The sequence below is a fragment of the Lampetra fluviatilis genome, chromosome 61, assembly GCF_964198595.1.
Source record: "Lampetra fluviatilis chromosome 61, kcLamFluv1.1, whole genome shotgun sequence".
Lineage (NCBI taxonomy): Eukaryota > Metazoa > Chordata > Hyperoartia > Petromyzontiformes > Petromyzontidae > Lampetra > Lampetra fluviatilis.
In genome coordinates this window covers 4,079,850-4,101,873 of record NC_136335.1, presented here as the reverse complement: position 1 = coordinate 4,101,873, position 22,024 = coordinate 4,079,850, and the positions used below count along the sequence as shown (strand labels likewise).

At 56.4% G+C, this 22,024-nt stretch overlaps 2 protein-coding genes across 2 annotated transcripts in view; both read left to right on the top strand.

Moving 5' to 3' along the window:
• VPS52 (VPS52 subunit of GARP complex) overlaps positions 1-3,363 on the top strand; it is a 25,976-nt gene extending 22,613 nt beyond the window's left edge. The window contains exons 10-12 of the mRNA XM_078881386.1: positions 76-187; positions 943-1,061; positions 1,468-3,363. Coding sequence (XP_078737512.1) covers positions 76-187; positions 943-1,061; positions 1,468-1,614 — 378 coding nt within the window. The 3' untranslated portion in view covers positions 1,615-3,363. The remainder of the gene's footprint in view (positions 1-75; positions 188-942; positions 1,062-1,467) is intronic.
• Positions 3,364-15,960: 12,597 nt separating this feature from the next.
• Positions 15,961-22,024, top strand: part of LOC144951235 (uncharacterized) — a 129,991-nt gene continuing 123,927 nt past the window's right edge. Inside the window, exons 1-3 of the mRNA XM_078881385.1 lie at positions 15,961-16,724; positions 17,261-17,439; positions 18,882-19,012. Coding sequence (XP_078737511.1) covers positions 16,514-16,724; positions 17,261-17,439; positions 18,882-19,012 — 521 coding nt within the window. The 5' untranslated portion in view covers positions 15,961-16,513. The remainder of the gene's footprint in view (positions 16,725-17,260; positions 17,440-18,881; positions 19,013-22,024) is intronic.

The following is a 22,024-nucleotide window of genomic DNA, read 5'->3' as shown; positions in this document are numbered from 1 at the left end:
GCCCCCCTCCCTCCTGCTTCGTCACCCGGTGCTCATCAGCAGTGCGGCGCTCTCCCCCCCCCCCTCTCCCCCCAGGAGTTTGTGGAGGAGATCCTGGCCCCGCCGTTTGGGGGGATGATCGCCTTCGTGAAGGAGGCCGAGTCTCTCACTGAGAAGGGGCAGCTCGAGCGCATCCAGCTCCACGAGGGTGAGGGGGGGGGGCAGGGGGAGGGGGGCAGGGGGAGGGGGGCAGGGGGAGGGGGGCAGGGGGCAGGGGAGGGGGGCAGGGGGGCAGGGGGCAGGGGGGCAGGGGGAGGGGGGCTACCGATGCTGGGGGGGTGGGGAGGGGGGGACCAGGTGGGGGGGGGGGGGCAAATGGCAGCCACGGGAGGAGTGAGGAGTGTGGAGGTGTCTCGGCAACAGTGGAGGGGTCCCTTGTTTCTGTGTCTCCCTTTGTGTCTCTGTGTCTCCCTTCTTGTCCCCGCATCTCCCCGTGGCTCCGTGTCTCTGTGTCTCCCTTCGTGTCCCCGTGTCTCTGTGTCTCCCTTCGTGTCCCCGTGTCTCTGTGTCTCCCTTCGCACCCCCGCATCTCGCCGTGTTTCCCTGTCTCTGTCTCCTTCGTGTCTCTAGTCTCGTCCCCGTGTCCCCGTGTATCCCTTCACGTCCCCGTGTCTCCCCAGGGCTCCCTGTCTTTGTGTCCCCGTGTCTCTCCACGTCTCCCCGTCACTCCTTGCCCGTGTCTCCCCGTATCTCCGTGTCTCTGTGTCTCCCTGCGTCACCTCGTGTCTCCCCGTATCTCCGTGTCTCTGTGTCTCCCTGCGTCACCTCGTGTCTCCCCGTATCTCTGTGTCTGTGTGTCTCCCTGCGTCACCTCGTGTCTCCCCGTGACTCCGTGTCTGTGTGTCGCCATGTTGCCCGTGCCTCCCCGTGACTCCGTGTTTGCGTCTCCCCCGCGTCTCCCAGCGCACGTGGTGTCGCTGGTGCGCGGGTTCGGCTCGACGTGGAAGTCGGCGATCGAGGGCATCAACCAGGACGTGATGCGCTCCTTCACCAACTTCAAGAACGGCACCGGCATCATCCAGGTGACCACCGCCACTCACCGCCACTCACCGCCCACCGACCCCCCCCCCCCCCCGCCACCGTGAACACCACCCCACAGGTGGGGGGGGGGTGGAGCTCCAGCTCCTCGCACTCCGACCCCACGTGCCGCCCTGCTCCGTCGCCCTCTGACCCCACGTGCCGCGCCCATCCCTCGCCCTCCGACCCCATGTGCCGCGCCCATCCCTCGCCCTCTGACCCCGCGTACCGCCCCCCCTCCCTCGCCCTCCGACCCCACATGCCGCGCCCCTCCCTCGCCCTCCGACCCCACATGCCGCGCCCCTCCCTCGCCCTCTGACCCCACGTGCCACGCCCCTCCATTGCCCTCCGACCCCACGTGCCGCCCCTCCCTCGCCCTCTGACCCCCCCCCCCCCTTCCACTCCGTGCAGGGCGCCCTCACGCAGCTCATCCAGTACTACCACCGCTTCCAGAAGGTGCTGTCCCAGCCGCCGTTCAAGAACCTGGCGGTGCGCGGGGAGCTCATCAACATCCACCACCTCATGGTGGAGGTGAAGAAGCACAAGCCCAACTTCTGAGATGGGGAGCAGGGGGGAGGAGGGGCGGTTGTGAACACAGGAAGTGCATTCCAGGGGAGAAGGGGGGGGGAGTCACTGAAGCCTGTTTAGGGCAGCGGTGGCGATCACGACCAAGCGCCGTGATCGTCCCACTCTGACGTGGATCTCACCCAGTCGGCGTGCGGGGGGGTGGGGGGCGACTTCTCTATCCACGACCCAACGACCACCACCACCGCCACCACCGCCACCACCGCCACCACCACCACCACCGCCACCACCGCCACCACCACCACCACCGCCACCACCACCGCCGCCACCACCACCGCCACCGCCACCACCACCGCCACCACCACCACCACCACCACCACCGCCACCACCACCACCACCGCCACCACCACCACCACCGTGCTATCCTGCAGACGGGCCGAGCAGCAAGCGCCAGCGCCGGGCACCGTCTGTCGGTGCACGGCGCTCTGCCCCTGAACGAATGATCGCATCATCTCAAGTCGAGGTTTTTCTCCGCCTTGGCCGTCGCTCTTGATTTCTCCGCCACAAAATCTCACGCGATCATCCACACCCCCCAGTGGCAGTGGGGGGTGTGACGGGGGGTTCCGGGGGGAGGGGGTCCCTGGGAGGGGATCCTTTTGACAGACAGGGGGTTGAATTGGAAGGGACCCCCCTTAGAATGATAATCTTTATTTCGACTGCGGGAGGAATCCGATGAGCTATGAAGCGCTTTTTCACACATGTTCAGTGTGGGGCACGGGGTCGGGGAGTTTCAACAGCAAAGCAAGTTTGACACGCAGGACGCATTCGGCGACCAATATTATTCGTATCAAAGGTTTTCTTTGGGGGTAGATCGCATGAGGTACAAATGTTGTGTCGTAACCCCTCCACCGCCCGGCACGGCCAAGTTAGGTTAGTCGCGTGAACAAAACGCTTCCAATTAGTTTTGCTACATCTGCCCGCCGGATGTGTTGGGAGGGTAAATCCACGACATTTACAATTTGAGGAACGCGACGTTTCGCAGGAAATCACTTCCAGCGTCAACGGGCGATTTGCCAGAATACCTTCATTATGAACAATGTACACGCACACGATCGGAGTGCGGAATGGAGAGAAAGTGGCAAGCGAGTCGCTGCGTATAAATACGTAACAAGTTCATTATTTATATTAGTCTGATTTAACCGGCTCGGGGCAAAGGGCAGCACAAAACAGCAACACCAAAAGGGCTCCCAGCCCCCACACGAAGACAGCGCCGCAGGCAAAGGTCGCAAACGGGTTTTGATTCCTTACCCGTACCCGTACCCAGCCGCACCAGGGTCGCAAACGGGTACCCGTACCTGGCCGGGTACGGGTAGCCGGGTATCGGGTAGGGTACGGGTATCGGGTACCCGGTTGCGACCTCTCGCCGCAGGTAGCAGCAGCAGCAGCAGTAGTCACTCAACACGATGGGCCACATAAACTAGCTATCGATTCTAGATTTGAAGCTTTCGTGACTGCAAGGATTCATTTTCGGTAAAGTGACGTGGGTAGAAAATGAAATTAAAATTAATAAAAATAAAATAATAAAAATCACGACGTTTCGGAGGCAACACAAGTCTCCGTCATCAGGTGTGACCGTCACAGCCAGATTTGCTGTGTCGATCTCGATTTAAATCTTTCGTGACTGCAGGGATTCATCTTCTTGGTTCTTTCGGTAAAGTCACGTAGAAGGGAAATAATAAAATAATAAAAATAAAACATAATAAAATACAATTCTCACGACGTTTCGGCCACAACGCAAGCAGCCGTCCTCAGGTGAAGAACAGGTCTGTTGGAAAGACAGCGTCTGAATGAACACCACCAGGCTTGGCAGCGTATATTTAAGCTGGGTTTCCAAGCCTGGTGGTGTTCATTCAGACGCTGTCTTTCCAACAGACCTGTTCTTCACCTGAGGACGGCTGCTTGCGTTGTGGCCGAAACGTGAGAATTGTATTTTATGATGTTTTATTTTTATTATTTTATTATTTCCCTTCTACGTGACTTTGTATTTAATGTTTTATTTTTATTATTTTATTATTTCCCTTCTACGTGACTTTGTATTTTATGATGTTTTATTTTTATTATTTCCCTTCTACGTGACTTTGTATTTTATTATGTTTTATTTTTATTATTTTATTATTTCCCTTCTACGTGACTTTGTATTTTATGATGTTTTATTTTTATTATTTCATTATTTCCCTTCTACGTGACTTTACCGAAAGAACCGAGAAGATAGCTATCGATCCTGCACAGGTGAGCGTCAAAGTTAGAGTGGACGGGGCGTGCCGTGCCGTGTGGGGGGGGGGGGGTGGGGGTCCCTTACAATCATCAAGGACTCGGTCGGCTACTTCTTTCGAGAGGAGGGAGAGAGAGAGAAAGAGGCATTGTACACAGCAGGGTTGGCGTTGGCGGGTCACTTAGATTGGCTGTTGGGGGGGGGGGCCTTAGAGAGAGGTGGGGCGGGGGGCGGGGTCTCCTTTACACTGGTCACTGGTGTGGATGTGCTCCGACACCACGCTGGGGGGGGGGGGGGTGCGTGTGAATTCTGCGGTGTAAATGATTGTGAGCTCGCGCTCAGATTGTGGATTAAAGGCCGGCCTGTTGTCGATTTCGTTCTCCGCTTTCCGTTCATTTCGCCATCAATCGTGGGGGGAGAGGGGTACTTCGGCAACACGCGCGCTCCCATTGGTCGATCCTCCGTTGTTTTGCGCGACACGGAGAAACGAGCGAGACCTCCGATTGGTCGATCCTCCGTTGTTTTGCACGACGCGGAGAAGCGAGCGAGACCTCCGATTGGTCGATCCTCCGTTGTTTTGCACGACGCGGAGAAGCGAGCGAGCCCTCCGATTGGTCGATCCTCCGTTGTTTTGCGCGACGCGGAGAAGCGAGCGAGCCCTCCGATTGGTCGATCCTCCGTTGTTTTGCACGACGCGGAGAAACGAGCGAGCCCTCCGATTGATCGATCCTCCGTTGTTTTGCGTGACACGGAGAAGCAAGCGAGCACTCCGATTGGTCGATCCTCCGTTGTTTTGCGTGACACGGAGAAGCAAGCGAGCACTCCGATTGGTCGATCCTCCGTTGTTTTGCACGACGTGGAGAAGCGAGCGAGTGCTCCCATTGGTCGATCCTCCGTTGTTTTGCGTGACGCGAAGAAGCGAGCGAGACCTCCGATTGGTCGATCCTCCGTTGTTTTGCGTGACGCGGAGAAGCGAGCGAGACCTCCGATTGGTCGATTCTCCGTTTTGCGTGACACGGAGAAACAAGCGAGCCTTCCGATTCGTCGATCCGTTTTGCGTGACGTGGAGAAGCGAGCCCTCCGATTGGTCGGCGGCTGGCTCCTCCGCGTTCACGTCCGAAATGAGGAAACCGTGCGCTTTTAAATCGTCGAGATTGACTAAACTCGTTTGTCTAGAACAACTTTTAGTGTTTAGTCTGTTGTCCTTCGCCCCGCACCTCCGATTCGCGTGGTGCGAAAGAAGTTCAACAAACGTGCACACACTACACACTACACTACTGTACAGTACACGCACCTAGGGGGGGGGGTGGGGGGCAGACATTTGTGACGATGTGTGACGAGGAGTGGGGGGGGGGTTGAGAAATGTGACGTCACATCAAAATGCGCAACTTTAAATAAATATAGTATAGACAACACGTTCTACTTAATTAAATAGACTTTTTAATAAATGTTTTCTCCTACAACATCAGAGTGCAGCGCCACATTAAATACGCACTACAATGACAATAGTTTAAAGCGATTTGAAGCATGTTTTATTTTCAAGGGGGGGGGAGGAGGGCAGAGCTTTGTGACGTCATATTTGAGGGGGGGGGGGGTCTGACTTTTTGTGACGCCGTGTGACGTCACAGGGGAGGGGGGGGGGTAAAAAATCGTCAAAAATCGCGTGACGTCATTTATGCTGTGGGTTGACTCGCATGGCTGACAACAGTTGTTCCCGAGGCATCATCGGACACAGAATCAAAATCTTTGTAACTTCAGCAGGAATCCGAAGAGCTATGAAGCACTTCTTCACAGATCTCCAGTCGGGGCGGGTGACGTCACAAGAGCGAATACAAACACGAGATGGTCAGCAAATCAAAAATTAAATAAGGGGCCGTCCATAAATGACGTCACGCGATTTTGGACGATTTTTGACCCCTCCCCCCCTTCGTCACACGGCGTCACAAAAAGTCAGACCACCCCCCTCAAATATGACGTCACAAAGCTCTGCCCTCCCCCTCAAATATGACGTCACAAAGTTCTGCCCCCCCCCTCAAATATGACGTCACAAAGCTCTGCCCTCCCCCTCAAATATGACGTCACAAAGTTCTGCCCCCCCCCCTCAAATATGACGTCACAAAGCTCTGCCCTCCCCCTCAAATATGACGTCACAAAGCTCTGCCCCCCCCCCTCAAATATGACGTCACAAAGCTCTGCCCCCCCCTCAAATATGACGTCACAAAGCTCTGCCTGACCCCCCCCCCCAAAAAAAACATGCTTCAAATCGCTTTAAACTATTGTCATTGTAGTGCGTATTTAATGTCGTAGGAGAAAACATTTATTAAAAAGTCTATTTAATTAAGTAGAACGTGTAGTCTATATTTATTTAAAGTTGCGCATTTTGATGTGACGTCACATTTCTCAAACCCACCCCCCCCCTCGTCACACATCGTCACAAATGTCCGACCCCGCCCCGCTAGGTGCGTGACGTCATTTATGGACGGCCCCTAAGCTTTTTATATTACCAGGTAGAGCTTGTTCATTATCGACCTGGTCACAAATGATAGCCCAACCCAAGTGGTTTATCATCATTATCATCATCGTGTGGAAATGCATCTCAGCCAAATCATCTAAACGCGTGATGTTGATGCTCAATGTGGAGGGGGAGAAAACTCGGAGGTCTTGGAGACAAATCCACGCGACCACGGGGGGAGAGAGAGACACGCAAACTCCAAATGTACAGCAGCAGGCGTCAGGGTCGGGATCGAACCCACGACCTCCTGCACACCAGGCGAGGTAGTCAACATCTCCTAGCCACCTTGATGATGATGAGAGAGAGACACGCAAACTCCAAATATACAGCAGCAGGCGTCAGGGTCTGGATGGAACCCACGACCTCCTGCACACCAGGCGAGGTAGTCAACATCTCCTAGCCACCGTGATGATGAGAGAGAGAGACACGCAGACTCCAAATACACAGCAGCAGGCGTCAGGGTCTGGATGGAACCCACGACCTCCTGCACACCAGGCGAGGTAGTCAACATCTCCTAGCCACCGTGATGATGAGAGAGAGAGACACGCAAACTCCAAATACACAGCAGCAGGCGTCAGGGTCTGGATGGAACCCACGACCTCCTGCACACCAGGCGAGGTAGTCAACATCTCCTAGCGACCACGTGCGTCTAACGATGTCACGTTTCTGCGACGTCGAGTTCTTCCCCCCCCCTCTCCATCTTGGGTGAGGATTGTCAGCCACCTTGAGTAGGGGGGGTAGTGGGGGGGGGGGGAGCCGCTTGTTGATGACATCACGCCCGGTCCCCACGCTCGCGCCACCCTGAGCAAGATGGCGTCGCGAGGGGCCCCGCGCGTTGCCGTGGAGACGGCGCGACGCGGCCGCGGCGGCGGCGGCGCGGGCGAATCTCGCGCGGCGGCGGCGGCGGCAGCGACTTCTCGCTGAGTCCACCTCAGTCAGGGTCCCTGAGTCCACCTGAGTCCACCTCAGTCAGGGTCCCTGAGTCCACCTGAGTCAGGGTCCCTGAGTCCACCTGAGTCCACCTCAGTCAGGGTCCCTGAGTCCACCTGAGTCCACCTCAGTCAGGGTCCCTGAGTCCACCTGAGTCCACCTCAGTCAGGGTCCCTGAGTCCACCTGAGTCCACCTCAGTCAGGGTCCCTGAGTCCACCTCAGTCCACCTCAGTCAGGGTCCCTGAGTCCACCTGAGTCCACCTCAGTCAGGGTCCCTGAGTCCACCTGAGTCCACCTCAGTCAGGGTCCTTGAGTCCACCTGAGTCCACCTCAGTCAGGGTCCCTGAGTCCACCTGAGTCCACCTCAGGAAGGGTCCCTGAGTCGACCCGAGGCAGAGTCGACCCGAGGCAGAGTCGCTGAGTCGACCCGAATATCGCTGCGTCCACCTGAGTGAGTAAACCTGTGGCTACCTGCGTCTCTCTCCCCTCTCGCTCTCTCTTGTTTACGATCAGTGGAAACAAGAAGATTCTCGGTGTATTCGGCACTTTGCTTCGTTCATTATTTCGTATCTTTTTTTTTACTTTGCTTTATGTCAACCCCCACCTCTCGCTCGCTCTCTCTCTCTCGTTCTGCACGCCGCCCTTCTCGCTCTCCCCGTGTCTCTCTCCCCGTGTCTCTCTCCCCGTGTCTCTCTCCCCGTGTCTCTCTCCCCGTGTCTCTCTCCCCGTGTCTCTCTCCCCGTGTCTCTCTCCCCGTGTCTCTCTCCTGTCTCCCCGTGTCTCTCTCCCCGTGTCTCCCTCCCCGTGTCTCTCTCCTGTCTCCCCGTGTCTCTCCCCCCTGTCTCCCCGTGTCTCTCTCCCCGTGTCTATCTCCCCGTGTCTCCCTCCCCGTGTCTCTCCCCCCTGTCTCCCCGTATCTCTCCCCGTGTCTCTTCCCCCTGTCTCCCCGTGTCTCTCTCCCCCGTGTCGCCCCGTGTCTCTCTCCCGGTGTATCTCCCGTGTCTCCCCGTGTCTCTCCGTGTCTCTCTCCCCGTGTCTCTCCCCCGTGTCTCTCCCCCGTGTCTCTCTCCCCTGTCTCCCCGTGTCTCTCTCCCCGTGTCTCTCTCCCTGTGTCTCTCCCCCCACGTCTCTCTCCCCCATGTCTCTCTTCCCCGTGTCTTTCTCCCCAGTGTCTCTCTCCCCGTGTCTCTCTCCCCGTGTGTCTCTCCCCGTGTCTCTCTCCCCCGTGTCTCCCCGTGTCTCCCCGTGTCTTTCTCCCCGTGTCTCCCCGTGTCTCTCCCCCCTGTCTCCCCGTATCTCTCCCCGTGTCTCTCTCCCCGTGTCTCTCTCCTCTCTCTCCCTCCGTATCTCTCCCCTGTCTCCCCGTGTCTCTCTCCCCGTGTCTCCCTCCCCGTGTCTCTCCCCCCTGTCTCCCCGTATCTCTCCCCGTGTCTATCTCCCCGTGTCTCCCTCCCCGTGTCTCTCCCCCCTGTCTCCCCGTATCTCTCCCCGTGTCTCTCTCCCCATGTCTCCCTCCCCATGTCTCCCTCCCCGTGTCTCTTCCCCCTGTCTCCCCGTGTCTCTCTCCCCCGTATCGCCCCGTATCTCTCCCCCCGTGTCTCCCCCTGTCTCCCCGTGTCTCTCCCCCCTGTCTCCCCGTGTCTCTCTCTCACCGTGTCTCTCTCTCCCCGTATCTCTCTCCCCGTGTCTCTCTCCCCGTGTCTCCCTCCCCTTGTCTCTCCCCCCTGTCTCCCCGTGTCTCTCTCCCCCGTGTCTCTCTCCCCGTGTCTCTCTCCCCGTGTCTATCTCCCCGTGTCTCTCCCCTGTCTCCCCGTGTCTCCCCCCTGTCTCCCCGTGTCTCTCTCCCCTGTCTCCGCGTGTCTCTCTCCCCTGTCTCCCCGTGTCTCTCTCCCCTGTCTCCCCGTGTCTCTCCCCGTGTCTCCCCCCTGTCTCCCCGTGTCTTTCCCCTGTCTCCCCGTGTCTCCCCCCTGTCTCCCCGTGTCTCCCCCTGTCTCCCCGTGTCTCCCCCCTGTCTCCCCTGTCTCCCCCCTGTCTCCCCGTGTCTCCCCCTGTCTCCCCGTGTCTCCCCCCTGTCTCCCCCCTGTCTCCCCGTGTCTCCCCCTGTCTCCCCGTGTCTCCCCCCTGTCTCCCCGTGTCTCCCCCTGTCTCCCCGTGTCTCCCCCCTGTCTCCCCGTGTCTCTCCCCTGTCTCTCCCCTGTCTCCCCGTGTCTCTCCCCTGTCTCCCCGTGTCTCTCCCCTGTCTCCCCGTGTCTCCCCGTGTCTCTCCCCTGTCTCCCCGTGTCTCCCCCCTGTCTCCCCGTGTCTCCCCCTGTCTCCCCCCTGTCTCCCCGTGTCTCCCCGTGTCTCTCCCCTGTCTCCCCGTGTCTCCCCCCTGTCTCCCCGTGTCTCCCCCTGTCTCTCCCCTGTCTCCCCGTGTCTCCCCGTGTCTCTCCCCTGTCTCCCCGTGTCTCCCCCCTGTCTCCCCGTGTCTCCCCCTGTCTCCCCGTGTCTCCCCCCTGTCTCCCCGTGTCTCTCCCCTGTCTCTCCCCTGTCTCCCCGTGTCTCTCCCCTGTCTCCCCGTGTCTCTCCCCTGTCTCCCCGTGTCTCCCCGTGTCTCTCCCCTGTCTCCCCGTGTCTCCCCCCTGTCTCCCCGTGTCTCCCCCTGTCTCCCCCCTGTCTCCCCGTGTCTCCCCCCTGTCTCCCCGTGTCTCTCTGTGTCTCCCCGTGTCTCTCTCCCCGTGTCTCTCTCCCCGTGTTTCTCTCCCCGTGTTTCTCTCCCCGTGTCTCCTCTGTCTCCCCCTGTCTCTCTCCTCTGTCTCCCCCTGTCTCTCCCCTGTCTCCCCGTGTCTCTCTCCCCTGTCTCCCCGTGTCTCCCCCGAGACCCTGAGTCTCCCCGCTCTGTTGACGAACGTGTGCCGTGCAGAAGGCCCATTGACCGAAACGTCGCCTATTATATATTATTCAATGCGTTTTAAAGCCGCGGTTTTATTCTGTTAAATCATTATCATCATCAGTTGTTTCTTTTTGTTTGCATTTTGACTGCTTGTGTTGTGGTTATTGCAAACATGATGCCTTGTATAAAGGTGTCAGTTTTTGTACCAGTTGAAAGGGTAAAAACCTAACCTATTACTATATTTTGCAACTGGTAAAGGAAATGTCTCATAGTGTAAAATCATTGTCGTTAAGCCCCTCCACCACCTGACCAGATTGTCACCGATGTATTGTTCAGATTGTGACCGTTAAAGTTCAAGCCCCTTCCTTGCCAGTAACATTCGAGGTAATCAAACCCTCTATAAATGTGTAGTAACGCTCACGACTCGTTCACACCGGAGTTGGAGGCACACTTGTTTATTTAACACCAACGTTGTGACATACACATTTGAGGGGGTATCGGCCCCCTCACCCGTCTATCTGAGGACACACCTCTCTAGCTAACCCTAGCCTGCCTCTGAGTCCTCCACTAATGGGCTAGGGGAGGCTATCTTGGCCCGACACTGGTCAGTCGGGCCCGGTACCCAGAGTCCAGACCAGCACTGGCTCTGGCTCTGGTACCACGCCACTGGCTCGAGCCTGCGCGGTCCTGATAAGGACGGCGTACCAGGGGGAGTCCAGGGCTCTATCTCAGACGTCTTCCGCCTCCTCTTCTTTAGCTAAACATCACTCCCGAGCCCTTCGATACATTCCCCTTTTATACCCAACCCCTCCCTGAGGGGTGGGGCCCCGGGGGATCATAACGACCGAATCGACCCCCCAGGGTGTCTGGCGCGGACGTCGCAGAGGGCACCTGCTTGTGCACACATGTAGCCCCGCCTACTGTGTTTGTTTACCATAGGCTGCCATGCATAACGGGCTCTCTCTCTAACACCCCTACAAATGTATGTTACCCTGTGGGAATCCGTGTACCCAATGTCATCCTATGGAAATGAGTTTTCCCCATGGGTTGACTGATTCCATCATCATTCATCCCTCCATGCGGGGCGGATAAAGCAATCACCACTTTGTGTGGAAGTCACCAGCAGTTGTCATCTAGAGAGACTTCCCTACCCCCGTCATAGCAACGTGGAGTTTCCCACTAACTGGCTCTGGAAGGGCTGTAAACATTTCAGTGTTGGTTGATTTGAGCCAGGAACTCACACTTTGGCTTTTAATCTGACGTCACTCGCCACCGATCTTGGCCGTGGCCAGGAATCAAACTCGGACAGTCGGGTTCAGAGTGTTGTATGCTGCTAACCGCTGCGCCACCGTTCCCCCCCCCCCCCCAACACCGTCTTGTGTGACGCTCGACAAGGAGTGGAGCGAGAGACGTGGAGCTCTTGAGTCGTGGAGCTCTTGAGACGGAGGCCTCGTAGCCGCTCGCTACAACCAGCCGCGACTCGGCTGCCAAGGAGGAAGTGCGGCCAACGTGTGGTGAGATCGCACACGCGGAACACACACGCGTGGTACACACACACACGTGGTACGCACACGCACGCGGTACACACGGTACACACACACACGGTACACACGCACACGCGGTACACACGCACGCAGTACACACACACAAGGAACACGCGGTACGCACACATGCGCAATACACTGACACACAGAACACCGCAGTACACCGATGCATGGAACACACTGACGCGCTGATACACGGTACACACACACACACGGAACACACACGCACGCGGTACGCACACACGGGAAACACTCGCAAGTGGAACACACTGACACGCTGACACGCGGAACACACACACTCGGTACGCACACACTCGGTACGCACACACACGCAATACACTGGCACACAGAACACCGCATTACACCGATGCATGGAACACACTGACGCGCTGATATACGGTACGCACACACGCGGAACACACTCTCACACACAGAACATCGCAGTACACACGCGAAACACTGATGCGCGGAACACACTGACGCGCTGACACGTGATACTCACACACGCGGCACATACTATCACACTAACACAAGGACAGCACTAACACACTGACACACAGCACACACACACGCGGCACATACTAACACACTAACACAAGGACAGCACTAACACACTGACACACAGCACACACACACGCGGCACATACTAACACACTAACACACTATCACACTAACACACTGACACACAGCACACACACACGCGGCACATACTAACACACTAACACACTATCACACTAACACACTGACACACAGCACACACACACGCGGCACATACTAACACACTAACACACTATCACACTAACACACTGACACACAGCACACACACACGCGGCACATACTAACACACTAACACAAGGACAGCACTAACACACTGACACACAGCACACACACACACGCGGCACATGCTAACACACTAACACAAGGACAGCACTAACACACTGACACACAGCACACACACACGCGGCACATACTAACACACTAACACAAGGACAGCACTAACACACTGACACACAGCACACACACACGCGGCACATACTAACACACTAACACACTATCACACTAACACACTGACACACAGCACACACACACGCGGCACATACTAACACACTAACACACTATCACACTAACACACTGACACACAGCACACACACACGCAGAGCACACTGACACGTGGTACGCACACACGCGGCACATACTAACACACTAACACACTGACACACTGACACACAGCACACACACACGCGGCACATACTAACACACTAACACACTGACACGTGGTACGCACACACGCGGCACATACTAACACACTAACACACTGACACACAGCACACACGCAGAACACACTGAAACGCGGTACACACACACGCGGAACACACTGACACGCAAAACACTGCAGTACACACACACGTGTGGAGCACACTGACACATGGAATGCACTGACACGTAGCACACACACACACGAGGAACACACTCTGAGGCGCTGACGCACGCCGACACGCCGACACACGCGGCACACGCAGACAATCTTCCCATTCTCACTGCGTGTCACATGACCGGGACGCAGTGAGATTCGCAGTGAAGCAGCTGCTGCTGTATGTGTGCCGTTTCGTTTAGTTTTTAGTTTAGTTTAATGGTGTGGGTGCCACTGCACGGGCATTCCACTCTGTATGTGTGCCGTTTCGTTTAGTTTTTAGTTTAGTTTAATGGTGTGGGTGCCACTGCACGGGCATTCCACTCTGTATGTGTGCCGTTTCGTTTAGTTTTTAGTTTAGTTTAATGGTGTGGGTGCCACTGCACGGGCATTCCACTCTGTATGTGTGCCGTTTCGTTTAGTTTTTAGTTTAGTTTAATGGTGTGGGTGCCACTGCACGGGCATTCCACTCTGTATGTGTGCCGTTTCGTTTAGTTTTTAGTTTAGTTTAATGGTGTGGGTGCCGTTGCCACGGCCAATCCACTCTATCGACTTCCTACAGACGCTGCAGCCGTGCCAGTGATGATGACACTCATCTTAGCGCTGTCGCAGTGTTTCCTCGTGCTGCTGTGACGGTGGGAGTCGGGCAGCGCTGAGTACACGGTGCTGTGAGTACACGGTGCTGTGAGTACACGGTGCGTTATCGCAGTGTCTCCGAGTGGTGAGTGATCGTGGGAGTCTGGGGCGGTGCTGTGAGTACACGGTGCTGTGAGTACACGGTGCGTTATCGCAGTGTCTACTAGTGGTGAGTGATCGTGGGAGTCTGGGGCGGTGCTGTGAGTGCACGGTGCGTTATCGCAGTGTCTCCGAGTGGTGAGTGACAGTGGGAGTCTGGGGCGGTGCTGTGAGTGCACAGTGCGTTATCGCAGTGTCTCCGAGTGGTGAGTGACAGTGGGAGTCTGGGGCGGTGCTGTGAGTGCACAGTGCGTTATCGCAGTGTCTCCGAGTGGTGAGTGACAGTGGGAGTCTGGGGCGGTGCTGTGAGTGCACGGTGCGTTATCGCAGTGTCTCCGAGTGGTGAGTGACAGTGGGAGTCTGGGGCGGTGCTGTGAGTGCACAGTGTGTTATCGCAGTGTCTCCGAGTGGTGAGTGACAGTGGGAGTCTGGGGCGGTGCTGTGAGTGCACGGTGCGTTATCGCAGTGTCTCCGAGTGGTGAGTGACAGTGGGAGTCTGGGGCGGTGCTGTGAGTACACGGTGCGTTATCGCAGTGTCTACTAGTGGTGAGTGACAGTGGGAGTCTGGGGCGGTGCTGTGAGTGTGCGGTGCTGTGAGTGCACGGTGCGTTATCGCAGTGTCTCCGAGTGGTGAGTGACAGTGGGAGTCTGGGGCGGTGCTGTGAGTGCACGGTGCGTTATCGCAGTGTCTCCGAGTGGTGAGTGACAGTGGGAGTCTGGGGCGATGCTGTGAGTACACGGTGCGTTATCGCAGTGTCTCCGAGTGGTGAGTGACAGTGGGAGTCTAGGGCGGTGCTGTGAGTGCACGGTGCGTTATCGCAGTGTCTCCGAGTGGTGAGTGACAGTGGGAGTCTGGGGCGGTGCTGTGAGTGTGCGGTGCTGTGAGTGCACGGTGCGTTATCGCAGTGTCTCCGAGTGGTGAATCATTGTGGGAGTCTGGGGCGGTGCTGTGAGTGTGCGGTGCGCTGCACTGCTGGTGAGATAGGGAAGTGAATGCGGTGTTGGTAACGCGTCGAGTGTGACACAAGCACCGGTATTGATCCGTGACACGGGCCGCTGCCCGCGTCCCCGTGTGTCCCCACGCGTCTCCGTGTGTCCCCACGCGTCCTCTGATGTGTCTCCGTGAGACTCGGCGCGTCGCCGCGAGTCTCCGTGTGTCTCCGTGTCCACTTGTGCCTTCCTTTGTGTGCCCTCCCATGTCACGATGTGTCATCCTGTGTCTCTCTATGTTTCCTAGATTCTCCCCGTGTCCCTCTGTATGTCTCTGTGTTCCCCTGTGCCTCCCTCTAGCCCCCTGTGTGCCCTAAAATATCTCCGTATCTCCCTGTATCCTTGTGTCTCCCTCTGCCTCCGTCTATCCCCGTGTCTCTCTGTGTCCCCTTGTCCCCCTGCTGTCTCCTGCCGTATCTCAACTCGTTCTGTCAGTCCTCTCGATATGAAAACGCTCCGCAAGGGAAGACGTCCAAACATCTCAGTGCAGGACCCTCCTTGGGAAGCGTCTTGAGACTCGATTAATCTTTGCTCGATAAACAACTCTCTTGATCAATCTTGCTTTCGAAATGCATTCTTGTGCCTCCGTGTCTCCGTGTGTCTCTGGTTTCAGCAGCACCAGCACTTGCAGCAGCACCACCAGCAGTAGCATCAGCAGCAGTAGCATCAGCAGCACCAGCAGCATCAGCAGGAGCAGCAGCATCATCAGCAGCAGTAGCATCATCAGCACCAGCAGCATCAGCAGGAGCAGCAGCATCATCAGCAGCAGTAGCATCAGCAGGAGCAGCAGCAGCATCACCAGCAGTAGCATCAGCAGCACCAGCAGCATCAACAGCAGCAAAAACAGCATCAGCAGGAGCATCAGCATCAGCAGCAGCATCAGCAGCAGTAGCATCAGCAGCACCAGCAGCATCAACAGCAGCAAAAACAGCATCAGCAGGAGCATCAGCATCAGCAGCAGCATCAGCAGCAGTAGCATCAGCAGCACCAGCAGCATCAACAGCAGCAAAAACAGCATCAGCAGGAGCAGCAGCAGCATCACCAGCAGTAGCATCAGCAACACCAGCAGCATCAACAGCAGCAAAGACAGCATCAACAGCAGCATAAACAGCATCAGCAGCAGTAGCATCAGCAACACCAGCAGCATCAACAGCAGCAAAAACAGCATCAGCAGGAGCAGCAGCAGCATCAGCAGCAGTAGCATCAGCAACACCAGCAGCATCAACAGCAGCAAAGACAGCATCAGCAGGAGCAAAAACAGCATCAGCAGCAGCAAAGACAGCATCAGCAGCAGTAGCATCAGCAGCATCAACAGCAGTAGCATCAGCAACACCAGCAGCATCAACAGCAGCAAAAACAGCATCAGCAGCAGTAGCATCAGCAGCACCAGCAGCATCAACAGCAGCAAAAACAGCATCAGCAGGAGCAGCAGCAGCATCACCAGCAGTAGCATCAGCAACACCAGCAGCATCAACAGCAGCAAAAACAGCATCAGCAGGAGCATCAGCATCAGCAGCAGTAGCATCAGCAACACCAGCAGCATCAACAGCAGCAAAAACAGCATCAGCAGGAGCATCAGCAGCATCAGCAGGATCACCAGCAGAAGAAGCAAAAGCAGCACTCGCATCAGCAACATCAGCACCATCGTCATCATCATCAGCCGGGATGAGGAGGATGAGAGGGAGGGGCCGCACGGCCAGCCCGGGCCCCGCCGGGTCCCCAGCGCGCAGCCCGTCCCCGGGGACGGGGCCCCAGCGGGGGTCCTCACGCACCGGTGGGGGGGGGCCTGGCGGAGGTTCCGTGACCCCCGTGACCCCCGTGGCACCGGCAGCAGCAGCAGCGGGGCAACCTCACAGCTCGCGCGACAACAGCGATGGTGAGGGAGGGGGGGGGGGCCGGGGTCACGGAGGGACCGGGGGGGGGGGGGGGCCACCCTTGGGAGCTTCTTCAGGAATTGGGTTTTCAGTTCCCAGCTGCATGTGTGCGTGCACCTGTGTATGTGTGTGCCTGTGTGTGGGGAGCGATGCACCTAGCCTGGCACAAGCGCCATGGTGACAAATAGCGGTGGTGGTTGTTGTTGTTTGAGAGCGGTGGCGCAGTGGTTTGTGCAATCCCGGCGGGCCGACTTCGATTCCCGCTCGTGGCCAATTTCAGTGTCGGCGAATATTTGAACCGGTCCTGGGTCTCCCTTATGTCGACTCAGCCTTAAATTAGTACCTGGTGCACTATCTAAACATCTCCACTCTGGAGACAAAAGCGGCCGGGCATGGTGCTGCTGGCCACCCACCCCCTCGTGCGCCGTGCCGGCCTTCGTCGGTGCTGCTAATCGCTAACGCCACTTGCCCCAAATAGTCCGTAAAGGCTACACGGGGGATCTTTGTGTTGCCCCGTGTGCACGCGCGGTGCCAGCAGAGGAGCGGGAGGAGGGAGAGGAGCTGTCGGCTTCGGCACGTGGCGGCGCCGTCCCCGTGGAGGAGGGCGTGCGCTACATCACCGAGGCGTTGCTGCGCCGCGTGAGCCGGCAGGAGGACCTGGCGCTCGTGCGCTCCCTCAACCTGGCGCTGGCGCGCGACGGCGGCAAGAAGTTCCGCGTACGGCACAGACGCGGGGCAGACACGGCGCGCAGACACGGCACAGACACGGAATAGACACGGAATAGACACGGCGCGCAGACACGGAATAGACACGGCGCGCAGACATGGCACAGACACGGAATAGACACGGGGCAGACACGGCGCGCAGACACGGCGCGCAGACACGGAATAGACACGGCACAGACACGGAATAGACACGGCGCGCAGACACGGCACAGACACGGAATAGACACGGCGCGCAGACACGGAATAGACACGGCACAGACGCGGGGCAGACACGGCGCGCAGACACTGCACTCCCATGCGCGTACAGAGGGAATATGAATTATATTTAATCTCTCAACATTTCTGGGAATGCATTGGTCGGACAGATGGACAGACGGACAAACCGAATAATTATGCCTCTGTTTAAAACAATACGCTTAAAACAATATTAAATGGAAAAGAGGGGCAAAATTCTAGATTTGAAGCTTTCGTGACTGCAAGGATTCGTACTCTTTGGTCTTGTCGGTAAAGTCACCATGTAGGTAAAAAATAAAATAAATAATAAATAATATAAATAATAATAGAAATAAAATATTATTTATATTATTTTTTATTATTTTTTTCACCTACGAGACTTTACCGAAAAAACCTAAGAGTGTGAAAACAACTAAATTGAATCACGACGTTTCGGGCGCAACACAAGCGTCCTTCTTCAGGGCGGGGACAACGTAGCGAAAGCACAACCGCTTAAGTGTGTCTCAGAGATGGCTGTGACGAGGGATTGTATATTCGCGGGGGATGGAGGGAAGGGCAAAATGTTTACCAGTTTACCAAGTACCTGAGCCTCGATCATTGTTTTTTTACCCTTCTATCTGGCAACAAAACTGACACCTTTTTTACAAGGAGTCATGTTTGCACAAACCACAATACCTGTAGTCATAATGCAAACAAAAACATAACTCTGATAATGTATGCACTGTCCTTGAAGTTGATTGGTCCACACCCGAGACAGCTTTCCTTAGAGCCTAGTCTCACATGGTGTTGGGCCAGATGACGCCAAAAGGCGCACAACTCAAAGACAATGCACCATCGGAGTATGAGAGCTCGGGGCAAGCATTTACACCGTTGGAACCTCATTTCTTTTTTTTGCATTATGACCGCAGGTATTGTGGTCTATGCAAACATGGCTCCTTGTAAAAAAGGTGTCAGTTTTGTTGCCAGCTAGAAGGGTAAAAAAACAATTATCATATTGTTTACTGGCAAATGAAGTTCCAATGGTGTAAATGCCTGAGCCTTGATCTGCCAATTGCATGGTTCGCCTAGGCCGCCAGTTGCTGGCAGCTAGTCTAGGACCGCCCCTGGAATAGATACGTGGTGTCCTGCACACACGCTCACCGCCCCGTGTGTACTGCACACACACACAGCCTCACTCCCCTGTCGGGCGTGCTGCGCAGTACATCGAGAACCTGGAGCGCTGTGAGCGGCTGGAGGTGCTCACGTTGAGTCACAACGTCATCGAGAAGATGGAGCATATGGAGCGGCTGGGGTCGCTACGCGAGCTCCACCTGTCCCACAACCTCGTCAGGTACGGCCTGTCACACACCTCGTCGCAACCTCAATACTCACAGACTCTCTCACTCACACACACACGTCACAACCTCAATACTTACAGACTCTCTCACACACACACTCACACACACACACGTCACAACCTCAATACTCACAGACTCTCTCTCTCTCTCACACACACACACACGTCACAACCTCAATACTTACAGACTCTCTCTCTCTCACTCACTCACACACACACGTCACAACCTCAATACGCACAGACTCTGTCTCTCACACACACACACACGTCACAACCTCAATACGCACAGACTCTCTCACACTCACACACACACACACGTCACAACCTCAATACTTACAGACTCTCTCACACACACACACACACGTCACAACCTCAATACGCACAGACTCTCTCACTCACACACACACACGTCACAACCTCAATACTTACAGACTCTCTCTCTCACACACACACACACGTCACAACCTCAATACTCACAGACTCTCTCACACACACACACACGTCACAACCTCAATACTCACAGACTCTCTCTCTCTCACTCACACACCTCGTCACAACCTCAATACTCACAGACTCTCTCTCACACACACACACACGTCACAACCTCAATACTCACAGACTCTCTCACACACACACACACACGTCACAACCTCAATACTCACAGACTCTCTCACACACACACACACACACGTCACAACCTCAATACTCACAGACTCTCTCACACACACACACACGTCACAACCTCAATACTCACAGACTCTCTCACACACACACACACACACGTCACAACCTCAATACTCACAGACTCTCTCACACACACACACACGTCACAACCTCAATACTCACAGACTCTCTCACACACACACACACACACGTCACAACCTCAATACTCACAGACTCTCTCACACACACACACACACACGTCACAACCTCAATACTCACAGACTCTCTCACACTCACACACACACACGTCACAACCTCAATACTCACAGACTCTCTCACACACACACACACACACGTCACAACCTCAATACTCACAGACTCTCTCTCTCACACACACACACACGTCGCAACCTCAATACTCACAGACTCTCTCTCACACACACACACACGTCGCAACCTCAATACTCACAGACTCTCTCACACACACACACACGTCGCAACCTCAATACTCACAGACTCTCTCACACACACACACACACGTCACAACCTCAATACTCACAGACTCTCTCTCACTCACACACACACGTCACAACCTCAATACTCACAGACTCTCTCTCTCTCTCACACACACGTCACAACCTCAATACTCACAGACTCTCTCTCTCACACTCACACACACCTCGTCACAACCTCAATACTCACAGACTCTCTCTCTCTCACACACACGTCACAACCTCAATACTCACAGACTCTCTCTCTCACACACACACGTCACAACCTCAATACTCACAGACTCTCTCTCTCTCACACACACACGTCACAACCTCAATACTCACAGACTCTCACACACACACACACATCGTCACAACCTCAATACTCACAGACTCTCTCTCTCACACTCACACACACCTCGTCACAACCTCACCAAAACCTCGTCACAACCTCGTCAGGTACGGCCGTCTCACACTCACGCACCTGCACCCTGCACTCAGCACCCTGCACCCTGCACCAACCACCCTGCACTCAGCACCCTGCAGCAACCACCCTGCACTCAGCACCCTGCACCAACCACCCTGCACTCAGCACCCTGCACCAAGCACCCTGCACTCAGCACCCTGCACCCAGCACCAACCACCCTGCACTCAGCACCCTGCACCCTGCACCAACCACCCTGCACTCAGCACCCTGCACCAAGCACCAACCACCCTGCACTCAGCACCCTGCACCAAGCACCAACCACCCTGCACCCAGCACCCTGCACCAAGCACCAACCACCCTGCACCCAGCACCCTGCACCAAGCGCCAACCACCCTGCACTCAGCACCCTGCACCAACCACCCTGCACTCAGCACCCTGCACCCTGCATCAACCACCCTGCACTCAGCACCCTGCACCAAGCACCAACCACCCTGCACTCAGCACCCTGCACAAAGCGCCAACCACCCTGCACTCAGCACCCTGCACCAACCACCCTGCACTCAGCACCCTGCACCCTGCACCAACCACCCTGCACCCAGCACCCTGCACCAAGCACCAACCACCCTGCACTCAGCACCCTGCACAAAGCGCCAACCACCCTGCACTCAGCACCCTGCACCAACCACCCTGCACTCAGCACCCTGCACCAAGCACCAACCACCCTGCACTCAGCACCCTGCACCCTGCACCAACCACCCTGCACTCAGCACCCTGCACCAAGCACCAACCACCCTCCACTCAGCACCCTGCACAAAGCGCCAACCACCCTGCACTCAGCACCCTGCACCAAGCGCCAACCACCCTGCACTCAGCACCCTGCACAAAGCGCCAACCACCCTGCACCCAGCACCCTGCACCAAGCACCAACCACCCTGCACTCAGCACCCTGCACCAAGCACCAACCACCCTGCACTCAGCACCCTGCACCAAGCACCAACCACCCTGCACCCAGCACCCTGCACCAAGCGCCAGCCACCCTGCACTCAGCACCCTGCACCAAGCACCAACCACCCTGCACTCAGCACCCTGCACCAAGCGCCAGCCACCCTGCACTCAGCACCCTGCACCAAGCGCCAACCACCCTGCACTCAGCACCCTGCACCAAGCACCAACCACCCTGCACTCAGCACCCTGCACCAAGCGCCAACCACCCTGCACTCAGCACCCTGCACCAAGCACCAACCACCCTGCACTCAGCACCCTGCACCAAGCATCAACCACCCTGCACTCAGCACCCTGCACCAAGCACCAACCACCCTGCACTCAGCACCCTGCACCAAGCACCCTGCACCAACCACCCTGCACTCAGCACCCTGCACCAAGCGCCAGCCACCCTGCACTCAGCACCCTGCACCAAGCACCAAC